Here is a 20,981-nt window from a genome sequence, read left to right as displayed (position 1 = left end):
TAAGCCTCTCCTCTCTAATCCCCAGCCTCGCTCGCCTCCCCCTCACACACTAGCCCTCTGCCTGCCCCGTGTGTCTGTCATGCATGCGTTTGCTTCTGCCTTCTGTCCGCCCCGCTGCCCGCGGCCACTCACCAGTGCCACTGCCCCCGCGTGCCTCCTGCTTTCCCCAAACGCACCCCACACCGCCCCCAAAACTGTCCCTGGTGGAGAGGAAATCGCCAGGGTGGCCTGGGTCCCGCCTTCCAGAGCTGGACCAGCTCTGGACCCCGATGCCTGCTGGTCCATCCTGGGCACAGGGCGGCGCCCTCACCCCAGTGCCTGCCCTCGGACCCGGGTTCCCGTGTGTCGGTGCTGGCCTCTTGAGACATCCTGTGCTCCTGTAGATGGAGACATGAGGGCTGTCCGTGCCTCCCGTGAGAATTCCGAGAAGCTGGCCCGGGCTGTCTGTATTTTATTCTCATTTTAGTTCGCAGAGCAGCTGCAGGGCCAGGAGTAGGACGTGGGTTTGGATTCCTGCTCACTGCCCATTCTCTCTCTCTCTCAAGATTTTATTAATTAATTAATTTTTTAAAGATTCATTTTATTTATTTTCAAGACAGAGTTACAGAGAGAGGTAGAGAGAGAGAGAGGTCTTCCACCCACTGGTTCACTCCGCAGTTGGCTGCAACGGCCGGAGCTGCGCTGATCCGAAGCCAGGAGCCAGGAGCTTCTTCTGGGTCTCCCACGCAGCTGCAGCAGGGGCCCAAGGACTTGGGCCATCCTCCACTGCTATCCCAGGCCATAGCAGAGAGCTGGATTGGAAGAGGAGCAGCTGGGACTAGAACTGGCACCCATATGGGATGCCAGCGCTTCAGGCCAGGGCGTTAACCTACTGTGCCACAGTGCAGGCCCCAAGATTTTATTTATTTATTTGAAAGGTAAAGTTACAGATAGTGAGAGGGTGAGACAGAGAGGTCTTCCAAGCCCAAATAGCCACAATGGCCGGAGCTGTGCTGGTGCAAAGCCAGGAGCCAGGAGCTTGCTTCTTCCTGGCTCCCACGTGGGTGCAGGGGCACAAGGACTTGGGCATCTTCCACTGCTTTCCCAGGCCACAGCAGACAGCTGGATGGGAAGAGGAGCCACAGGGACTAGAACCGGCGCCCATCTGGGATACCGGTGCTGCAGGAGGAGGATTAAATCACTCCAGGGAGCGCCTTCCAATTCTAACAACAACAACAACAACAGTAATAAAAATTTTAATAAACCACACCATAATCTGTGTGCACTAGACCCCTGTTATACTGCACCTGTCAGAATGCGGGTTAAGTCCTGGCCTTCCGGGAGGTGCGACCCCAGCCGGGAGCAAGGACCCTTACTCCCTCTCCCTGGGTGAGAGTGAAGTGCAGCCACCCCGAACCTGGTGTCCAGTCCCACTGTCCAGTCCTGGTCATCGGGAAGCTGCTGTTTCCTAAGAACGATCCCTCAGGGGCTCACCTTGTCGGGCTGTGTGCCGGGGAGGGAGGAGGGCTGGAGAGAGGAGGTGGGGAGAGACTCACCTGCAGAGAGGCAGCTCTTTGGCCTGGGAGTAGGGGACCTATAGGTACTAAACTGAAAACCTTGGAACACAGAGTTTTAAAATAGACACTAAAGTTTCCTTTTGGAAAAAAAAAAATACCCATAAGTTAAAAACCCCTAGGTGGGGGAGGGGAAGGTATGTCTGATGTCCCTTAGAGAGGGGGCCATGCCCATCCATCAAGAAGCTGGTGCGGGCCGGCCCATCCATCAAGAAGCTGGTGCGGGCCGGCGCCGTGGCTCACTAGGCTAATCCTCTGCCTGCGGCACCAGCACCCCGGATTCTAGTCCCGGTCAGGGCACCGGATTCTGTGCCGGTTGCTCCTCTTCCAGTCCAGCTCTCTGCTGTGGCCCGGGAGTGCAGTGGAGGATGGCCCAAGTGCTTGGGCCCTGCACCCGCACGGGAGACCAGGAGGAAGCACCTGGCTCCTGGCTTCGGATCGGCGCAGCGCACCGGCTGTAGTGGCCATTTCGGGGGTGAACCAACAGAAGGAAGACCTTTCTCTCTGTCTCTCACTAACTCTACCTGTCAAAAAAAAAAAAAAGAAGCTGGTGCCGGCAGCCATGTTGGTCCTCCCCACCCTGCTTCTGATGCTCCTTCCTGCTCCTGTCCGGGAGCTGCCCTTGCAGCCTGCGTGCTGCCTCCTCCTCTGAACTCCGACCTGCTCCCCAGCACCAGAGCTAGGACTTGAGCCCTGCTGTCACAGCTGGGGAAACCGATTTTAGAAAGATGAGTGACTCGGCAAAGTCGCACAGTAGGGGGGCTGCTCTGTGGAAGACGCCCAGGGTCTGTGGATTGGGGATTTCACCCAGCCCTGCTCCCAGTGGGGCAAATATGGAGCTAGGAGTCCAACATCCCAAAGTTTTTGTCCAGGTTCCAGCATCTTCTAACTTATTTGGGGCAGGCACTTGGGCAGGTAACTCCCCCGTTATTTTAGCTCCCACAAGGCATCAGGCAGGGTCATTCCAAGGGGTGTGGGATCCCATGTACACCTGCCTGGCTGGCCATCAAAGCACAGACATGCACTTGTGTTTCTGATCCCTCCCTGTCACAAGGTCCCTTTCTTTGCCTCTGCTCTGTTGATCACCTGGTGAGCTATTTTGGGTAGACTGGTTAATGCGTTTCATCTTCCAGATAAAATACACTGTTTAAGATTTATTTATTTCTGGCCGGCGCCGTGGCTCAATAGGCTAATCCTCCACCTTGCGGCGCCGGCACACTGGGTTCTAGTCCCGGTCGGGACACTGGATTCTGTCCCGGTTGCCCCTCTTCCAGGCCAGCTCTCTGCTGTGGCCAGGGAGTGCAGTGGAGGATGGCCCAAGTGCTTGGGCCCTGTACCAGCATGGGAGACCGGGAGGAAGCACCTGGCTCCTGCCTTCAGATCAGCGCAGTGCGCCAGCCGCAGTGCACTGGCCGCGGCGGCCATTGGAGGGTGAACCAATGGCAAAGGAAGACCTTTCTCTCTGTCTCTCTCTCTGTCCACTCTGCCTGTCAAAAAAAAAAAGATTAATTTATTTCTTTGAAAGCATGAGTTACAGAAAGAGGGAGAGAGAGAGAGAGAGAGAGAGAGAGAGAGAGATCTTCCACCTGCTGGTTCACTCCCCAGGTGCTATAACAGCCAGAACTGGGCCAGGCTGAAACCAGGAGCCTGGATCTGTATCCAGGTCTCCCACATGGGTGCCAGGGACCCAAGCACTTGGGTCATCTTTCTCAGCTTTCCCAGGTGCATTAGCAGGGAGCTGAATCAGGAGTGGAGCAGCCAGGATTTGAATCAGAGCTCACGTGGGATGCCAGTGTTGCAGGCTGCAACCTAACCCGCTGTGCCACAGACTGGCCCCTGGGATAGAGAATTTAAGGCAGAATTATGGGAATTCCAGTGAGCTGCCTCGTATCTACCACTTCTGGTCCAAGGATCAGGATATGCCTCTTGGATCTGGAGGAGGATACAGGATGTATCAAACAAATAAAATAATAAAGAAAATGAAAATAAGAGGGACTGACTGTGGCTACTGATGATGCCTCTGGTTGGGTTAGAATAGCTGGTAGGGAGCTTAGGGCTGAGAAATGTAATAAACAGGGCAGGGAAGAAAGATCGATAATGTTTTTGTATATTCACAGCCCAGGTACAGGCCCCTCAGGCCAACAACCAGAGGGAGCAGCAAAGTGGGAGCAGGAGTAAGGGAGGGGAGCCAGCTCAGGTGTTGGGAACTGTTAGTTCACTTTCTTTTTTTTCCCCAAATAATCCTTTTATTTAATGAGTACAAACTTCATAAGTACAACTTTAGGAATAGTGATTCTTCCCACCAAACCTGCCCTCCCACCCCCACTCCCAACATACTTCCTCCCCCCTCTCCCATTCTCAGTCCATTCTCCATTAAGATTAGTTTTTATTTAACTTTATAGAAGACCAACTCTATACTAAGTGAAGATGTCAACAATTTGCACACATACACAATATAGAAAACTGAGAACAAGTTTTACAGTTAATTCTCATAATACCACTCATTGAGGACAAAGGTCCTGCATGGGGAGTAAGTGCACAGTGACTCCTGTTGTTGATTTAACAATTGTCACTCTTATGTATGACATCAGTGATCACCTGAGGCTCTTGACATGAGCTACCTAGGCTATAGAAACCTTTTGATCCACAGTCTCCATCAGTATTTAGACAAGATCATAAGCAAAGTAGAAGTTCTTTCCTCCCTTCAGAGGAAAGTACCTCCTTCTTTGATGGCCCCTTCTTTCCCCTGGGGTCTCACCCACAGAGATCCTTCATGTAGAACATTTTTTGCCATAGTGCCTTTGCTTTCCACACCTGAAATGCTCTCATGGGCTTTTCAGCTGGACCAGAATGCCTTAAGGGCTGATTCTGAGGTCAGAATGATATTTAGAATGATTTTCATTCTATGAGTCTGCTGTGTGGACTGCTTCCCATGTTGGAACATTCTCTGCTTTTTAATTCTATCTATTGCTATTACCAGATCCTTGATCTTATTTACATGATCCTTTTAACACTTAATTCTGTCTATATGATCAATTAAACACTTAATATGATCACTTCAACACTTAAGATGGCATTATTACCACCCAGCTTAATGGGATTTGGAGTCCTATGGCAAGTTTTGTTTGTTTTCTTTTTATCAAGATCCTTTTTTTATTTTTTAAGATTTATTTTATTTATTTCAAAGGCAGAATTACAGAGAAACAAGGAGGGAGAGAGAGAGAGAGAGAGAACGAGCAAGAGAGAGCTCTTCTGTCTACTGGTTCATTCCTTAAATGGACACAATGGCCAGGGCTGGGCCAGGCTGAAGCCAGGGGTCTGGAACTCCATCTGAGTCTGCCACGTGGGTGCAGGGGCCCAAAGCACTTGGGCCATTCTCTGCTGCTTTCCTAGGCACATTAGCAGGGAGCTGTATTGGAAGTGGAGCAGCCGAGACTTGAACCGGCACCCATATGTCATTGTAGGTGGTGGTTTAACCTGCTACACCTACAGGCCCCTTTTCTACTCCCCCTTCTGGGAATGAGTGATGGGGAGAGAGAGAAAGAAAGAAAAGAAAATGCTTCTCCAACCACCAAAAAAAAATGTTTTCCTTAAATGTAAAGTACGTGACTCACCTTCTTTTTAATTTAAGAACAGACACTGTTTTATTTTATTTAAGCAGAACATAAATGAAAATAACAATTAAAAATCTACCATGGGTGGTAAGGACAGGCTGTGTTGTAGACCCCCCCCCCCCCACCATGCTGGGTCCCCTCAGGGCAATTGCTGGCACTGGAGGGGGCAGGAAGTGGGGGTTGGGATTGGACACAGCATGGAGGGCAAGAAGTGGGTATTCAGCTCAGGTCAGGAGTTGGGGGCAGAGCAGTTGGGGGTGGGGAGGTGGGGGCAGAGCAGCTGGGGTGGGGAGGAGGGGACAGAGCGCTGGGGTGGGGAGATGGGGGCAGACAGTTGGGGGTGAGGAGGTAGGGGCAGACAGCTGGGGTGGGGAAGTGGGGGCAGACAGCTGGGGGTGAGGAGGTGGGGGCAGACAGCTGGGGTGGGGAGGTGGGGGCAGACAGCTGGGGGTGAGGAGGTGGGGGCAGACAGCTGGGGTGGGGAGGTGGGGGCAGAGCAGCTGGGGTGGGGAGGAGGGGACAGAGCAACTGGGAGGGCAGAGCAGCTGGGGTGGGGAGGTGGGGGCAGAGCGCTGGGGTGGGGAGGAGGGGGCAGACAGCTGGGGTAGAGAAGTGGGGGGCACCATGACTCTTTCCCACCTGTAGCCTCCGGACTCCTTCCTGGACTCAAAGGTACTCTCTGTCTCCTGTTAACTATTAAAAAAAAACACATTTATTTATTTGAAAGTCAGAGTTACACAGAGAGAGAAGGAGAGACAGAGAGAGAGAGAGGTCTTCCATCCACTGGTTCACTCCCTAATGGGCTGTAATGGCCAGAGCTGAGCCGATCCGAAGCCAGGAGCCAGGAGCTTCTTCTGGGTCTCCCCATACGGGTGCAGGGGCCCAAGGACTTGGGCCATCTTCTACTGCTTTCCCAGGCCATAGCAGAGAGCTGGATCGGAAGTGGAGCAGCCAGGACTAGAACCAGTGCCCATATAAGATGCTGGCACTGCAGGTGATGGCTTTAACCCTCTGTGCCACAGTGCCAGCCCCTCTCCTGTTAACTCTGACTTTGGTCAAGTCCTCAATTTCTGTGTGCCTCAGTTTCTCCAAAAGGAGAGATGATAATAAATACTATTGAAAGGAACTTTAAAAATCCATGAAAAATTGAAGTTTTAAAATGGTATTTATCTAAAAGAGTTGTACACACACACACACATATACACACAGAGGGAGAAAAGAAGAGAGATCTTCTATCTGATGGTTCATTCCCCAGATGGTCACAACAGCTGGGGCTGGGCAGATGGAAGCCAGGGGCCAGGAGTTTCTTCCAGGTCTCTCACATGGGTGGCAGGGGCCCAACCACTTGGGCCATCTTCCATTGCCTTTCTCAGGCCATTAACAAGGAGCTAGATTGGAAGTGGAGGAGCTGGGACTCCAACCGGTGCCCATATGGGTTGCCGGCGTTTACCAGCCATGCCACAAAAGCACCAGATCCTGAAACATTGAATTAGAAGATAAGTTTAGGGGCTGGCACTGTGTACAGTAGGTTAATTCTCTGCTTGTGGCGCTGGCATCCCATATGGGTGCCGGTTCTAGTCTCACCTCCTCCACTTCTGATCCAGCTCTCTGCTGTGGCCTGGGAAGGCAGTAGAAGATGACCCAGTCCTTGGGCCCCTGCACCCATGTGGGAGACCTGGAAGAAGCTCCTGGCTTCTAGATTTGGACCTGCTCAGCTCCGGCCATTGTGGCCATCTGGGGATAGAACCAGCAGATGGAAGACCTCTGTCTCTCCCTCTCTCTGTCTGTAATTCTACTTCTCAAATAAATAAATAAAATCTTTTTTTTTAAAAAAGATAGCTTGTTTGAGTGTCAAAATTTTGAAAGCCACGCACAGTATTTTCCTAATACACATTTTCCACGAACTTTTGAAGGCTTCTGCTTTGTAGTGAGAGGCACTGGACACGTGGGAAGCCCTGACTAATGCTGGCTCCATGCCTGCCCCTGGCAACACAGACTCCAGAGGGTCAGGAATACTCGTACAAGCACCCAGCCTTGGGGGCCCTTTGACGTGCTCGTGAGCTGATCACTCACCCTGTGCGGCTCAGGATGTCCCATCTGGGACCCTGTCTGTAGGGTTACAGATGGGATCAGCTTGGGGCTGTGGCTGTGACCACTGAGTCCCTTGCCCCCCAGGCCCGGTGACACCCCTAGGCTGTCAGAAGTCTGGCCTGTACAGCTAGGAGGCCCTTAACTGAACCTAAACAGGGCCTGGTCCTTAGCAACCTGGGCCTTGGTTCTGAGCCCGCCTCCTGCGTCCACCGTGTCGCCCTCCAGAACCTCGGAACTGAGCTAACCTCCTCAAGTGGCCATCTCCAGATGGTCTTGCTCCTCCCTTTTCCTGGTCTCCTTCATTGTGTCTGTTTTTAAAGAGAAGAGACTGAGGCCGGTGCCGTGGCTCAGTAGGCTAATCCTCCGCCTTGCGGCGCCGGCACACGGGGTTCTAGTCCCGGTCGGGGCACCGATCCTGTCCCAGTTGCCCCTCTTCCAGGCCAGCTCTCTGCTGTGGCCAGGGAGTGCAGTGGAGGATGGCCCAAGTTCTTGGGCCCTGCACCCCATGGGAGACCAGGATAAGCACCTGGCTCCTGCCATTGGAACGGCGCGGTGTGGCGGCCATTGGAGGGTGAACCAATGGCAAAAAGGAAGACCTTTCTCACTGTCCACTCTGCCTGTCAAAAAAAAAAAAAAAAAAAGAAGAGACTGAAAGCACTTTCACTCTCTTGCATAAAAAAACTGATAGAAGTTTCTTCTTGTCCCCACCCACAAGAAATGGGTAACACGGTCATTCGGGTGCTGAGCCCCCAAAGCACTTGGTGACATCATCCTTGCACTAGGGGGGGTATTCCTCACCAGCCAGCTGGGGGGCGGTGGCCTTTAGGTCACCCCAAGCACACCACACTGCTGCCACCTCTGATCGCAGTGCCACCAGCCAGCGCCATGCTGAGACCACAGAATTCTGTGTCCGTGCAGTTTCTCTCCTTGGCTTGCCCAGTCCAAGGACTTTTTATTTTTTTTTAGCCAAAAAAAAAAAAAAAGAAAAAAAAGAAAAAGAAAAAGAAAAGAAAAGAGGAGGAGAAACAAAAGAAAATGATCTGGATTCTTAAAGCCTAATACTGATATTGTACAGCCTTTTTGCCTATGTAATTCTCCAACCTGACTGTGAAAGTAGCCAAAGTGATAACCTCCAAACCTTATGTTGAAATCGTGTACCAGGCCATCCGGTTCCATCCGCCCACCCATCTGTCCGTCAGTCTGTCCGCCTGTGATCATTAGGGTAGAAGAACACACTCCTGGCCTCGCCTGCCATGGCCATGCCCTTGGAGTGCACTGCCGTCCTCGTTGTGTGGCGCTCAGAGCTCAGCCCTCTCCCAGACGCCGGTGTTCAGGGGTCGCACGTTCGAGGTGGACAGATGGATGCATAGTCCTGGCCGTGGTGGTCTCAAGCACTCAGACCTCGCAGCCCGTCCAAGGCCTCGTCCCAGCTTCCAGGCCGCGCACTGGGGTCCCTCTCCCGTTATCAGAGCCACAGCCTGCTCTTCTCAGACCTCTGCAATCTAGTTGACTTCCAATTAGCCACAGCCACGACGCAGCGAATGGCAGAGATAATTCAAACACCCATTAGCACTTGGGATTATTTTTTCTGTGGCAGTTCATCTACCATCCTAATTATGCCCTGGTTAATCTGCAAATGAGCTTTCCCACCCCCTGGCAACAGCGGCTTTCCTGGAACAGTAGCATCCCGGGAAACAGGCTCCGTGCTCAGCACATCAGCCTGGGACTCCCACTATGGGTTGGCCATGAAATGAGACATCAACACAGGGATCCCATCCACAAGAGTCCTGATTTCCCTACGGGAAAGAACTGTGGCAAACAGCCACCGCGCCAAAGCCCAGTGACCCGGTGTGTGTCTCCAGCACTAGACTCAATTTTGTCTCTGTTCCTTGTCTCCTGAATAGATCCCTTAGTGGCCCTCCGGTCTGTGTCCCTCGCACACATTCTAGAAGTTTCTGTGCCGGGCGGGGGCGGCGTGATGCCAGGAGGGGCTCATCTCCCGTGGTTTCTGTGCAGAGCGCTGCGGGTCCGCAAGAAGATGTCTGGGGAGAAGATGCCGGTGAAGATGATCGGTGACATCCTGAGTGCCCAGCTGCCGCACATGCAGCCCTACATTCGCTTCTGCAGCTGCCAGCTCAACGGAGCCGCCCTGATCCAGCAGAAGACGGACGAGGCCCCGGACTTCAAGGAGTTTGTCAAGGTGAGGAGCCCAGGCTGTCCCCGGCAGGGCCATCTTTGGGCAGCTGGGTGTGTGAGGGGCACCTTCCCCCCAAAGGCTAACAGGGACGGAGTCTGAGCTAAAGGCCAGGGGACAGGGTGTCACCAAGGCGATGGGCCTGGAGGGGACGGGCAGCCCCAGGCATCTCCAGGGGTCCTTTCCCAGGGGTCAGTGGTCTGACTTGGACCCACGGGGGCTTTCCCGTCTCATTTGCTGGCCCAGACAGGCCTCGGGGTTCCTCCTCCATGTGCTATGAACACCCTCGGTTCCCTGCAGGGCTCTGCCCTAAGCCTGCAAGATGGAATGTTCTGGAGCCCTGGTGGCTCCCTTGTTCTTCTCCCACTTGCTTCTGCCTGATGGGTTCAAGCTCCCAGGAGCCCGCGGGAGTCAGCGTGAGACAGGATGACAGGGCCTGGAGAGCCGTGTGTCCATCAGGAGACATTTTGGAGAGAGGGCGCCAATACCCCTGGAGCCCTCAGCCCTGGGCCTGAAGCCCTGGGACCCGATCTTGGCCAGAGTGGGTCCCTGCTGGGCACACCACACCATGCAAACAGCCCTCCCCTCATCCACTGGGGGAAAAAAAATAGGAAGAGAATAAAACTACGTCCACTAACCAGGTGCGTTTTGCTGCGTCAGCAGCATTACAAGGCCAAGTCGGCCTTTGCACCTCTCGTACCTGGGGCACAGGCCACTGTCACCTCCCCAAGAATCGTGTTTGTGAAGTGTACATGTGGTCAGAGCCTCATGGAAGCCTGCCGTCCACTCGTAGGTGGGATGTGCATGTGGCTGGGCTGCCGGTTGCCATGGGGATCTGGGGTTTCAACCAGGGGCCAGCTCTGGACACAGACAGCATTGGATGGACTTAAACTCCACGGGGAAACCTTGACACTAGACCTGGCTGGGGCAAGGGGCTTCTTGTCTTCCCCGTCCCCTCTCCTCCTGCCCTCTCCCTGCCTCGTTGTGGCAGGACATCAGTGTGCCTTGCTCCTGGAGTGACCGGCCAGGCACTGGTGAGTTTCAGGTCTGGGGGCTCCAGGCAGTGGCATTCAACCAGACCTGAGCCTTCAAGAGCTGCGTCACCGTGGCGTCCCTGGGACTTGTAGACAGGGCACAGAGGATTCTTGTGCCCCGGAGGGGTTAGCAGGGACAGGCAGAAGCCGTGGGTGGAGAGGAACCAGAGGCCTGGAGACTGCAGTCTGGGTCCCAGCCCTGTTCTTCCTGGCCCGGCTTGGGCCTTGCAGAGGCATGGGCGGCCCCACCCAAAGCCAGACGCTGCGATCCAGCCTTTGCAGTCTCTCGAGGACCGAGGGGCGTTTTTTGTTGTGACTGTGCAGTCTTGTGACTTCCAGTTTCCTGGAATGTTGGAAAGCTCGCGCGGAACTCCGCAAGGGTTTACGGAATTCTCTCTGTAAGCAGCTGCACGTCCCGAGGAAGTGACACGGAGTGTAGACAGCCCAGCTTAACCCTGGGGGACAGGTCTCGGCAGCGGGCCTCCCGTTCCCTATCTGGAACCTGCCTTCACCAGTCCGGCCCTCCAAGCCTGGGTGCCTCAGTTGTCACCCAGATGGAATGAGACAGTGGGTGGGTGGGGAGTGCGGAGCCGTGTTGGTGTGGATGTCACCAGCTTTGCCGCTTGCAGATTTCCTAAGTGTGTTTAAAAAAACAAAACAAAACAAAAACCTCTTATTTCAGAGGCTGGCAATGGAGCCCAGATGTAAAGGGATGCCTCTTTCCAGTTTTATACTGAAGCCCATGCAGCGGGTGACAAGATACCCCCTGATCATTAAAAATGTAAGTACCCAAGGTGCCTTGGTAAACGGGAGGGTGGGGCAAGGTCCCCCAGCCGACACACCTGGGAGCCGGTGCATGGACATCGTAGGTCAGTGCTGGGGTCGCCTGCCAGGAACTCGGAGAGGAAAACTGGGCTAGCAAGAGAAGAGCTGAGAGTGTGCAACCTCCAGATGTGCAGCCGAGTGGCTTCTCCCTTCCTGATTCTTTTCCCATGGAGACACAGTGTGCCTCTAGGCCTGACTTGCCCAGCAGGAAAGAGAGAAAGAAACACGATTCCTGCCAGCCGCCTTTGGAAGGCCACCGGGAGGCACCCTGTGGGAAGCGGTTGCTTCTCTTCCATCCCTTCGAGAAAGCCAGCGCAAAGACAAGAAGAAAGTTGGGGTTCTGTTGCCCCCCAGAGCACCATGAGCACACTGGCCCTGTGATTGCATCACCCAGGGAGGATGGTCCCTGGAGAGCGGTTGCGGGTCTGGTTCTTTTTCATGGACGATGGTCTTTAGAAACCCAAGTGTGGGCCCTGAGGTGCTCATGGCTACTGAGGTGCCAGTCCTTTTTGGCCCGCTCAGTGTCAGAGCTGGGGAATACATGTAAGTATATTCACGCACACACACACATTTACATGTGTGTACTCATGTATTTGTATTTATTTCCAGACCAGTCTATGAACTCACACCGATACCTGCTGTTCTAATGTGTTCCACAAAATGCATCGCAGTCTCACTCTTTTTTCTTGTCTTTTTCAAGATTTATTTATTTATTTGAAAGTTGGGAGCTACAGAGAGGGAGAGGCAGAGGCAGAGGCAGAGAGAGAGACAGAGAGAGAGACAGAGAAGTCTTCTATCCGCTGCTTTGCTCCCCCAAATGGCCAGACCGAAGCCAGGAGCCAGGCGTATCTTCCAGGTCTCCCACATGGGTGCAGGGGCCCAAGCACTTGGCCCATCAGCTGCTGCTTTCCCAGGCGCATTAGCAGGGAGCTGGATTGAAGCGGAGCAGACAGGAGTGGTATGGTGCCCACAGGGGATGCCGGCGCCACAGGTGGTGGCTTAACCGGCTACAACCCAGGGCCTGCCCTTCTCCATTTCTGTATTTGCAACTCTACACTGTGAGAAACCTGACTCTCATTATGCTCCATATGTTTACTTAGTTGTTCAGCCTCCTTATTTGTAGCACATCTCTCTCCCACATGAGCCATCTCCTTAGTTCAGCCTCATCGCAATTCTCCCAAAATAGACTGTGAGCGCTTCTGTTAAGTTCAATAATTAGTTTTGATAGAAGCCTTCCCTCTCTCCCAACTCCACACTTACTATTTAATTCTCCTTCAATCAGTTTGAGTGCAAACTGATGCTGAAAGCAAGCTTTTAAAATAGGCATCCTAGGTCTAGCCAATGGGGAGGAAAACAGAAAAGAACCAAGAAGCAAAAATACTAAAAAGGAAAAGAGAAGCCATCGTGATTTGCAGAAGCGTGGTTGCTGCTCTCCAGAGCCCGCAGGAGAATGGTCTGAAAGATGGCTGAGGTGAAGAGAGAATGGAGGGGCTGTGGCATAGTGGCTAAGCTGCTGCCTGCAGTGCCGGCATCCCATATGGGCGCAGGTTCAAGTCCTGGCTGCTCCACTTCTGATCCAGCTCTCTGCTATGGCCCGGGAAAGCAGTAGAAGATGGCCCAAGTGCTTGGGCCCCTGCACCCACGTGGGAGACCTGGAAGAAGCTCCTGGCTCCTGGCTTCGGATCAGTGCAGCTCTGGCCGGCCATTACGGCCAACTAGGGAGTGAACCAGTGGATGGAGGACCTCTCTCTCTCTCTCTCTCTCTCTCTCTCTCTCTCTCTGCCTTTGCCTCTGCTTCTCTGTAATTTTGCCTTTCAAATAAATAATAACTAAATCTTAAAAAAAAAGGAATGAAAGGTGGCCAGTTGGAGAGATTCTTACCATGGCATCAAGGATAGAAATTCAAGGATTTACAGTCATTCAAACATACCTTTGAATCTGGGGGACAGCCTGTGTTCACTAACGGGAGTGGCTAATTAAGTTAGGGTAGGTCTGTACCAGGACAATACTTTGAAAGGTACAAGGCAGGGGCTGGCATTGTCGTGCTGCGGGTTAAGCTGCCACCTGCAGTGCTGGCATCCCATATTGGATAACTCTTCTGAGTCCTGGCTCCTCTGTTTCCAATCCAGCTCCCTGCTAATGTGCCTGAGAAAGCGGCAGAAGATGGCCCATGTGCTTGGGCCCCTGCACTCACATTGGAGGCCTGGATGGAGGGAGTTCTAGGCTCCTGGCCCAGCCCATGTGGTCATTTGGGAAGTGAACCAGCAATTGGAAGCTCTGCTTCTCTGTCTCTCTCTCTTTCTCTCTCAGTCACTCTGCCTTTCAAATAAATAAAATAGACCTAAAAAAAAGGAAGGAAGGAAGGAAGGAAGGAAGGAAGGAAGGAAGGAAGGAAGGGAGGAAGGAAGGAAGGAAGAAAAAAGAGGACAACTTCTATTCTATGTATTAGCATGCAAAGATATCCAGAAAATGTTATGTGAAAACAAAACAACACAAAGTACGGTCCATGGTGCAATCCTATAGTATGGCCCATTTTGCAAGCAGTGGGGGAGATTTTACCTGTGACTGTGGCGCACAGAGAGATCTGAAGGTTTGGAAGGAATGCCCTTCGGTGTGCTGGCCGCAGCTGCCCCAGGGGCACTCCAGGTTTGCTCCATGCACGTCTGTATGGCTGACTCTGGCATATCAAGACCGTGTTATGTGTTTTATTGGCATCAACATTCTTCTGTGTGACAAAAAATAACGAGCAAAGGTGGACGAGAAGTGACACATAGAAACTGTATAAACAGTTTTAACTGTGTACAAATTGGCACTGAAATATAAAATTGGATCTATATCCATGTATCAAGCACTCATGACTCAATAATAAAAAAAAGAATAAAAAGATTTCCAGTAGAACAGTGGATAACTCTGTCACTGAACATTGCTGAGAGGCAGTGGAGAGTGGCGCTAAAGAGCACACAGTCTCAGGGAGCCAAAGCTGTGGCATAGTGGGCTAAGCCTCCGCCTGCAGCGCTGCCATCCCATATGGGTGCCAGTTCAAGTCCCAGCTGCTCCACTTCTTTTTTTTTAAGATTTATTTATTTATTTGGAAGTCAGAATTACACAGAGGAGAGGCAGAGAGAGAGAGAGAGAGAGAGAGACAGAGAAAGAGAGAGAGAGAGAGAAAGAAGGAGAGGTCTTCCATCCGCTGGTTCACTCCTCAATTGGCCGCAATGGCTGGAGCCGCACCAATCTGAAGCCAGGAGCCAGGAGCTTCTTCCAGGTCTCCCATGCAGGTGCAGGGGCCCAAGGACTTGGGCCATCTTCTACTGCTTTCCCAGGCCACAGCAGAGAGCTGGATTGGAAGTGGAACAGCTGGGATTCGAACCGGCGCCCATATGGGATGCCGGCACTGCAGGCGGTGGCCTCACCTGCTACGCCATAGTGCCAGCCCCTCCTCCATTTCTGATCCAGCTCCCTGCTAATGCACTTGGGAAAGCAGCAGAGGATGGCCCAGGTGCTTGGGCCCCTGCACCCGTGTGGGAGACCTGGATAAAGTTCCTGGCCATTGTAGCCATTTGGGGAATGAACTAGTGGATGGAAGACCTTTCTCTGTCTCTTTTTCTCTCTCTAACTCTACCTCTCAAATAAATAAATATTAAAAAAAGGAAAAAAAACCTACACTTTCTTTGGCCCAATAATTATACTTCTAGGAATTTATTCTAAGGAAATAAGCAGAAAAATATTGGAAAAGTGGAAGCAACTTGAAGATCTATGGCAGGGATGGGGAACACCTGCCCCATGGGGCCCACGAAAATCATCTGGTCTTGGCGCTGCCAAGGCAACCACAAGCAGGACTGAAGATTTGATAAATCTACAGCAAGATAGGGTTTTTTTTTTTTTAAAGATCTATTTATTTATTTGAGAGGCAGAGTTATGGACACAGAGAGGGAGAGACACAGAGAGGGAGGTCTTCCATCCACTGGTTCACTCCCCAGATGGCTGCAACGGCCGGAACTGCGCTGACCCAAAGCCAGAAGCCAGGAGCTTTCTCTGGATCTCCCATGCAGCTGCAGGGGCCCAAGCACTTGGGCCATCTTCTACTGCTTTCCCAGGCCACAGCAGAGAGCTGGATCGGAAGAGGAGCAGCCGGGGCAGGAAGTGGTTCCCATATGGGATGCCAGTGCTGCAAACAGAGGCTTAGCTACTACACAGCAGCGCCGGCCCCAGGCAAGCTGGTGTTCAGTTGATCATTTTGTGTGGCTCCTGAATGATGGCATCAATAGACAAATGGCCCTTGGCAGTAAAAAGGCTCCCTGCCCTTGGTTAATGAGGAGGGAACAGTTGAATGGCATCATGGCTCACCCCAAAAATGACATTACATCATAGTATAGATCCATAGGAAATGGCCATGAAATGATGTGCAATAAAGCAGTGTACAAAGTGGGCAGTGTGGTCTAGTTTGTATCCTGAAATACTATGTGTGTATGCATCGGGGCGGAGTCCATTAACCAATATGCAGATAGAGTTTCTCTCCAAATGAGGAGATTACAGATGATTTTTAGGTTCTCTATAGCTTTCTGAATTCTCTAAATTTTGTACATTGTGCAATGTCCCTTTTGTAGTTAGATGAATCAATAAACCCGTTTTCATTCTGAAATAAAACAGATGAACTCACATAAGCCAGCTGTGGGGGCTCGCAGCAGTGGGCCTCAAGCTTGGCTGCATGGTGGAATCATCTGGAGAGCTCTAGAAAATTCTGAATCTTGAGTTCTGCCCCCTAGTGATATTGACATACTTGGAGATGAAGCATGGGATTTTTCTTTTTTTAAAAGGATTTATTTATTTAATCAAAAGTCAGAGTTACACAGAGGGAGAAGGAGGAGAGGCAGAGAGAGAGAGAGAGAGAGAGAGAGAGAGGTCTTCCATCCACTGGTTCACTCCCCAATTGGCTGCAATGGCTGGAGCTGTGCTGATCTGAAGCCAGGAGCCTGAAGCTTCTTCCGGGTCTCCCATGTGGGTGCAGGGGCCCAAGGACTTGGTCCATCTTTCACTGCTTTCCCAGGCCATAGCAGGGAGCTGGATTGGAAATGAAGCAGCCAGGACTTGAACCAGCACCCATATGGGATGCCAGCACAGCAGGCAGAGGCTTAACTTTCCATGCCACAGCGCTGGCTTTTTAACCCAAGAGGTCTCACTCCAGAACTGGACTCTCAGTCACTAGCTCAGAAGTCCCGTTTGCTCTGACGCACCTGTACACACGCAGCTCCCGAGGAAGCTGGATGCCCAACCTGTGTGTGGGCCCAGGAACGAGCCCTTTCCAAGGGACATCTGCCCAGGGGCCTGCTGCTGTCATACCCTGGGCCGCATGCCAAGCATAAGTCATGTGGCACCCTTGTCCCCGGCCAGCTTTCAGATCCTTGCCAGGGGTTAATGGGACATCACTCAGCTGTGGATCTGGAGTTCCATCGTAAGTCCCCTTGTAAGTGATCAGGTTGGGAAAGAGCACGCAATTGGGCTTGGGATGCCTGGGTTCTGTCCCCGGCTTCTGGCCCGAGTTCCTTCTGTGATAGAGGGGGAAGCTTTTCACAGAGAAACTGTAAGGTCCTTTATGGCTCCACGGATCTACGAGCCATCCTTGAGCCTATGGGTTTGTGAGTGGCTTACTGTCCACTGCGGATGTGAGAGTTTTGTTGCCCTGGGGACTTGAAGAAGCACAGGGCTGGGCTGAGTCCTCAAAGCTGGCACCATCTGTTGCCTCTTGCTATGAGGCTTGGCCCCCTGCAAGGCTACTGGCTAGCACCAGCATGGAACCGGTCATCGCTGCACCTGCTGCTGAGAGCCAAGGTTGCTCCAATGGGCACCATTCAGGCAGCGACTGCGCCTGGCTGCTGTTGGGCTGGGTCTTCCAGGACTCCAAGGCCGCCAGGGTAGCCCTTCAGGGTGCTGGATGTCTTCTGTTCTCTTATGCAGATCCTGGAAAACACTCCTGAAAACCACCCTGACTACAGCCACCTGAAACACGCCCTGGAGAAGGCGGAAGAGCTGTGTTCGCAGGTGAACGAGGGCGTCCGCGAGAAGGAGAACTCCGACCGGCTGGAGTGGATCCAGGCACACGTGCAGTGCGAGGGCCTGTCCGAGGTAGCCGCCTGGGGGGTGGGCCCCGGGCCTGTCTGTCAGCCTGCGAGAGGGCCAGAGAATCCACTGACTCCCCAGCTGCCTCTCCTCGGAGGTCTAATCCGTTCACTGAATTCCTGATTGTTTTCGGTCGCCAGTGGTTCCGTTTGTCCTCTCTGATCCGCTGGTCCCCGCCTTGGGTCTTGTCCCTGGCAAGCGTCCATGCTCATTTGTTTCTCAACGCGTTTCTGGACATATTCCAAGTCTGAATTCCAAGTCTGATGACCGCAGTAGTTCAAGCCGTGGGCCTTGTTGTTTTGTCTGCTGTGTCTGCCAGCTCTTGCTAAGCACGCTTTGTTTCTGTGTGCGTCCTGTGAGCTTGGACCATGAACTCAGGGTTCCTTGGGCCTCCAGCTGTGGGCGTCTCTGTGGTCTGAAGTTGCATTCCCGAGAGGGTTGCTGCCAGGATCGCCCTACATTAGATGTAGCCCTTCTGTGCTTGAGTTTGTCACTCATCCCCTGGGCCCAGGTTTCTGTGGCAATACTGCCCTGCCCCTGTGGAGCTATTCAGATGGAAGTTCAATGTCTCTGGATTCAAGACAGGCTCAAAGGGGGCTCGCATTGTGGGCCACTGGATTAAGCGGCCACCTGTGATGCTGGCCTCCCATAGGAATCCCGGCTGCTCTACTTCCAGTCCAGCTCCCTACTAATGCGCTTGGGAAAGCAGTAGAAGATGGCCCAAGTGCCCGGGTTCCTGCCACACTTGCGGGAGACCTGGGTGGAGTTCCAGGCTTCTGGCTTTGGCTTGGCACAGCCCAGGCTGTTGTGGGCATTTGAGGGGAGTGAACCAGTGCTCGGAAGAAACTGTTTTCTCACTCTTTCTCCCTCTCTCCTCTCATTCTGCCTTTCAAATAAAAAAATAAGTCTTTTTTTTTTTTTTAAAGAGAGGCTCAAGGCCAAAGCTGTCTTTGGAGCTTGATATTTCCCAACGTTTCCATTTTTATTCTGCTTCTGGCTTCTGCACATTTCTTTGTCTTTATATTTTGCCAGCTTGCTTGCATTTGAAAAGTGGATTTTTCTATTTTACTCAATTTTTAAAAACATTTCTGTTGGTTGAGTCATTCAGAGTATCTAGGGAACCATACTTCTAGAAACAGAAATCTGCCCTTTGGTTGTTAATTCTCTTCTGGCCACTTAACCCTTCCTTTAGTCTCATTCACTTTTTCTGCTTCTGTATAAAGGCGCATGTGCACACACACACACACGTGCACATGAACACCATTCACTAGGAGTTCCCACAATGCCCTGGGAGAATGTGTATACCTCCTCCACGCTCCCTGTGGCTTCTTGTCTCCTACAAGCTTTTTTTTTTTTTTTTTTTTTTTTTTTTTAAGATTTATTTTACAGAGTTACAGGGAGAGGAAGAGCCAGAGAGAGAGAGAGAGAGAGAGGTCTTCCATTTGCTGGTTCACTCCCCAAATAGCCACAATGGCTGGAGCTGAGTTAATCTGAAGCCAGGAGCCAGGAGCTTCTTCCGGGTCTCCCACACGGGTGCAGGGGCCCAAGGACTTGGGCCATCTTCTACTGCTTTCCCAGGCCATAGCAGAGAGCTGGATGGGAAGTGGAGCAGCCAGGACCTGAACTGGTGCCCATATGGGATGCCGGCACTGCAGGCGGCAGCTCCACCCGCTATGCCACAGTGCCGGCCCCTCCTACAAGCTTTAAAGGTAGTCACATTTGTCCCTACAATTGAACAGCGAGCGCCCCTACTGCTTCCTGGGAGCCTGTGGGGCCGCGGGAACCTGTATGGCGCCCTCTGGTGGTGGCTGGCTCATACCACACCCCGCCCCGCCAGCACCTCGCCACCCAGCTGGGAGGTGTCCAGGTGGCCATGGCCTGGGCACGTCTCCTCGCTGCCCCGTTTGGCAGTGAGGCCAAGGGACAAGCGCGCTCGTCACACTCTAAGACCCAAGCACACCCTAAGACCCTGGGGAAAAGGCCCTAGCAATGACACCTGAGACTCACCGTGATACACCCAGTTCCCTAGAACCTCGTCCTCGCCGCTTTCTTTGCTCCAAAGGGTTCTGCATGAAGTCTTAAGGGCATCCGAGCTGAGGACACGCACCTGCGGGGCTGCCCTCCGATTCCCACCCGCGGGAGCCCGTGCTGTCAGATGCAAAGAAACAGACTTAAAAGCCCAACCCGCCTTCATCCTGTCTTCTTTGGGTTTTGTTTTTTCCTTTCTCAGCAACTTGTGTTCAATTCAGTGACCAACTGCTTGGGGCCACGCAAATTTCTGCACAGCGGGAAACTCTACAAGGCCAAGAGCAACAAGGAGCTCTACGGTTTCCTGTTCAACGACTTCCTCCTGCTGACCCAGATCACCAAGCCTTTGGGGTCTTCCGGCACCGACAAAGTCTTCAGCCCCAAGTCCAACCTGCAGTATAAAATGTACAAAACCGTAAGTTCCGTCCGAGATGGCGCTATTAGGGGTGCTGGGACGTCAGGTTCTAAGGATCCAGAGTTTTAGCAGCTTGGAGGGCTGTGGCGTGGAGGATACAGCCAGGCTTCAGGGTAAGTGATGGGGAGTGCAGTTCCAGCAACACTCCATGTGATGGATAGAACACTGATTAGCAGCCTGGGTCCCCTGGGACGTGACAAAGACACGCCTTTCCCTGTGGGGACTCGGGCCAGTGTGCAGTCTAGGCAGGTGTGACAAAGCATCGTCACCCAGACGGCCCCACTACCTGCCAAGCCTTTCAAGGTAGCTTGCACCACCCACGCTCTCTCCCATTCCTGTTAGAAGCTGATCTCCGTGGTCCTCCTGTGCAGAATTCCCGCGAGCCGTGGGTCTGGTCGGCTCACACATGCATGCCTGTGTTTGTGCACCTATGCATCATGGGATACTGTTTTTTTTTTCCCCAAATTTGCCTGTGCGGGGGTGTTTTTACAGAAGCAGCAGTCAGCTGTATTTTGGGAGCAAGAGCTATGGATTTACGCAGTGTTACTAGAAACTCGGTGTGAAAGTCTTTGGAGGGAATCGCTTGCGTGTGCGGCGGCAGGGGGCGTGCTGATGAGGATAGACTGGGGGGGGGGGCGGACTTCATTGAAACAGATTTTATTCTGAAGGCTCAGAAAATACCTGGAAATGCAAGGGAGCCGTTCTCATGTATAACGTGCAGCATTAAATTGGACATGAACACCAAACCCTGCCGCCAATCCAGTTTCCTGGGAATCATGCCAACTGTGGTCTGGTTTACTGGGGCACAAAGACACATGCGCACACATACACGCCCAGTCTTAGTTCCTGGAATGCACGCTGAGGCATGGGCGTGCACACACACACACACATACAGTCATTTACCAGAACGTGCTTGCATAGGCACCTTACACACACACACATTGGCACACCCACATCGGCACACACACGCACAGCCACACACATGCACACATACATGCACACAGTCATTTACCGGAACATGCTTGCATAGGCCACACACACACACACACATTTACCGGAACGTGCTTGCATAGGCACCTTACACACACACACATTGGCACACCCACATCG

General features: G+C 52.6%; 1 protein-coding gene across 1 annotated transcript in view; it reads left to right on the top strand.

Annotated features, from left to right (window-relative positions):
• The window catches only part of ITSN1 (intersectin 1), a 222,842-nt gene that overhangs the window by 196,279 nt on the left and 5,582 nt on the right, over positions 1-20,981 (top strand). The window contains exons 32-35 of the mRNA XM_062205735.1: positions 9,275-9,458; positions 11,169-11,267; positions 17,267-17,434; positions 19,659-19,871. Of these exons, the coding sequence (XP_062061719.1) occupies positions 9,275-9,458; positions 11,169-11,267; positions 17,267-17,434; positions 19,659-19,871 (664 nt within the window). The remainder of the gene's footprint in view (positions 1-9,274; positions 9,459-11,168; positions 11,268-17,266; positions 17,435-19,658; positions 19,872-20,981) is intronic.

This window comes from Lepus europaeus, chromosome 2, assembly GCF_033115175.1.
Source record: "Lepus europaeus isolate LE1 chromosome 2, mLepTim1.pri, whole genome shotgun sequence".
Classification (NCBI taxonomy): domain Eukaryota; kingdom Metazoa; phylum Chordata; class Mammalia; order Lagomorpha; family Leporidae; genus Lepus; species Lepus europaeus.
This window is presented reverse-complemented; position numbering and strand designations above follow the sequence as displayed.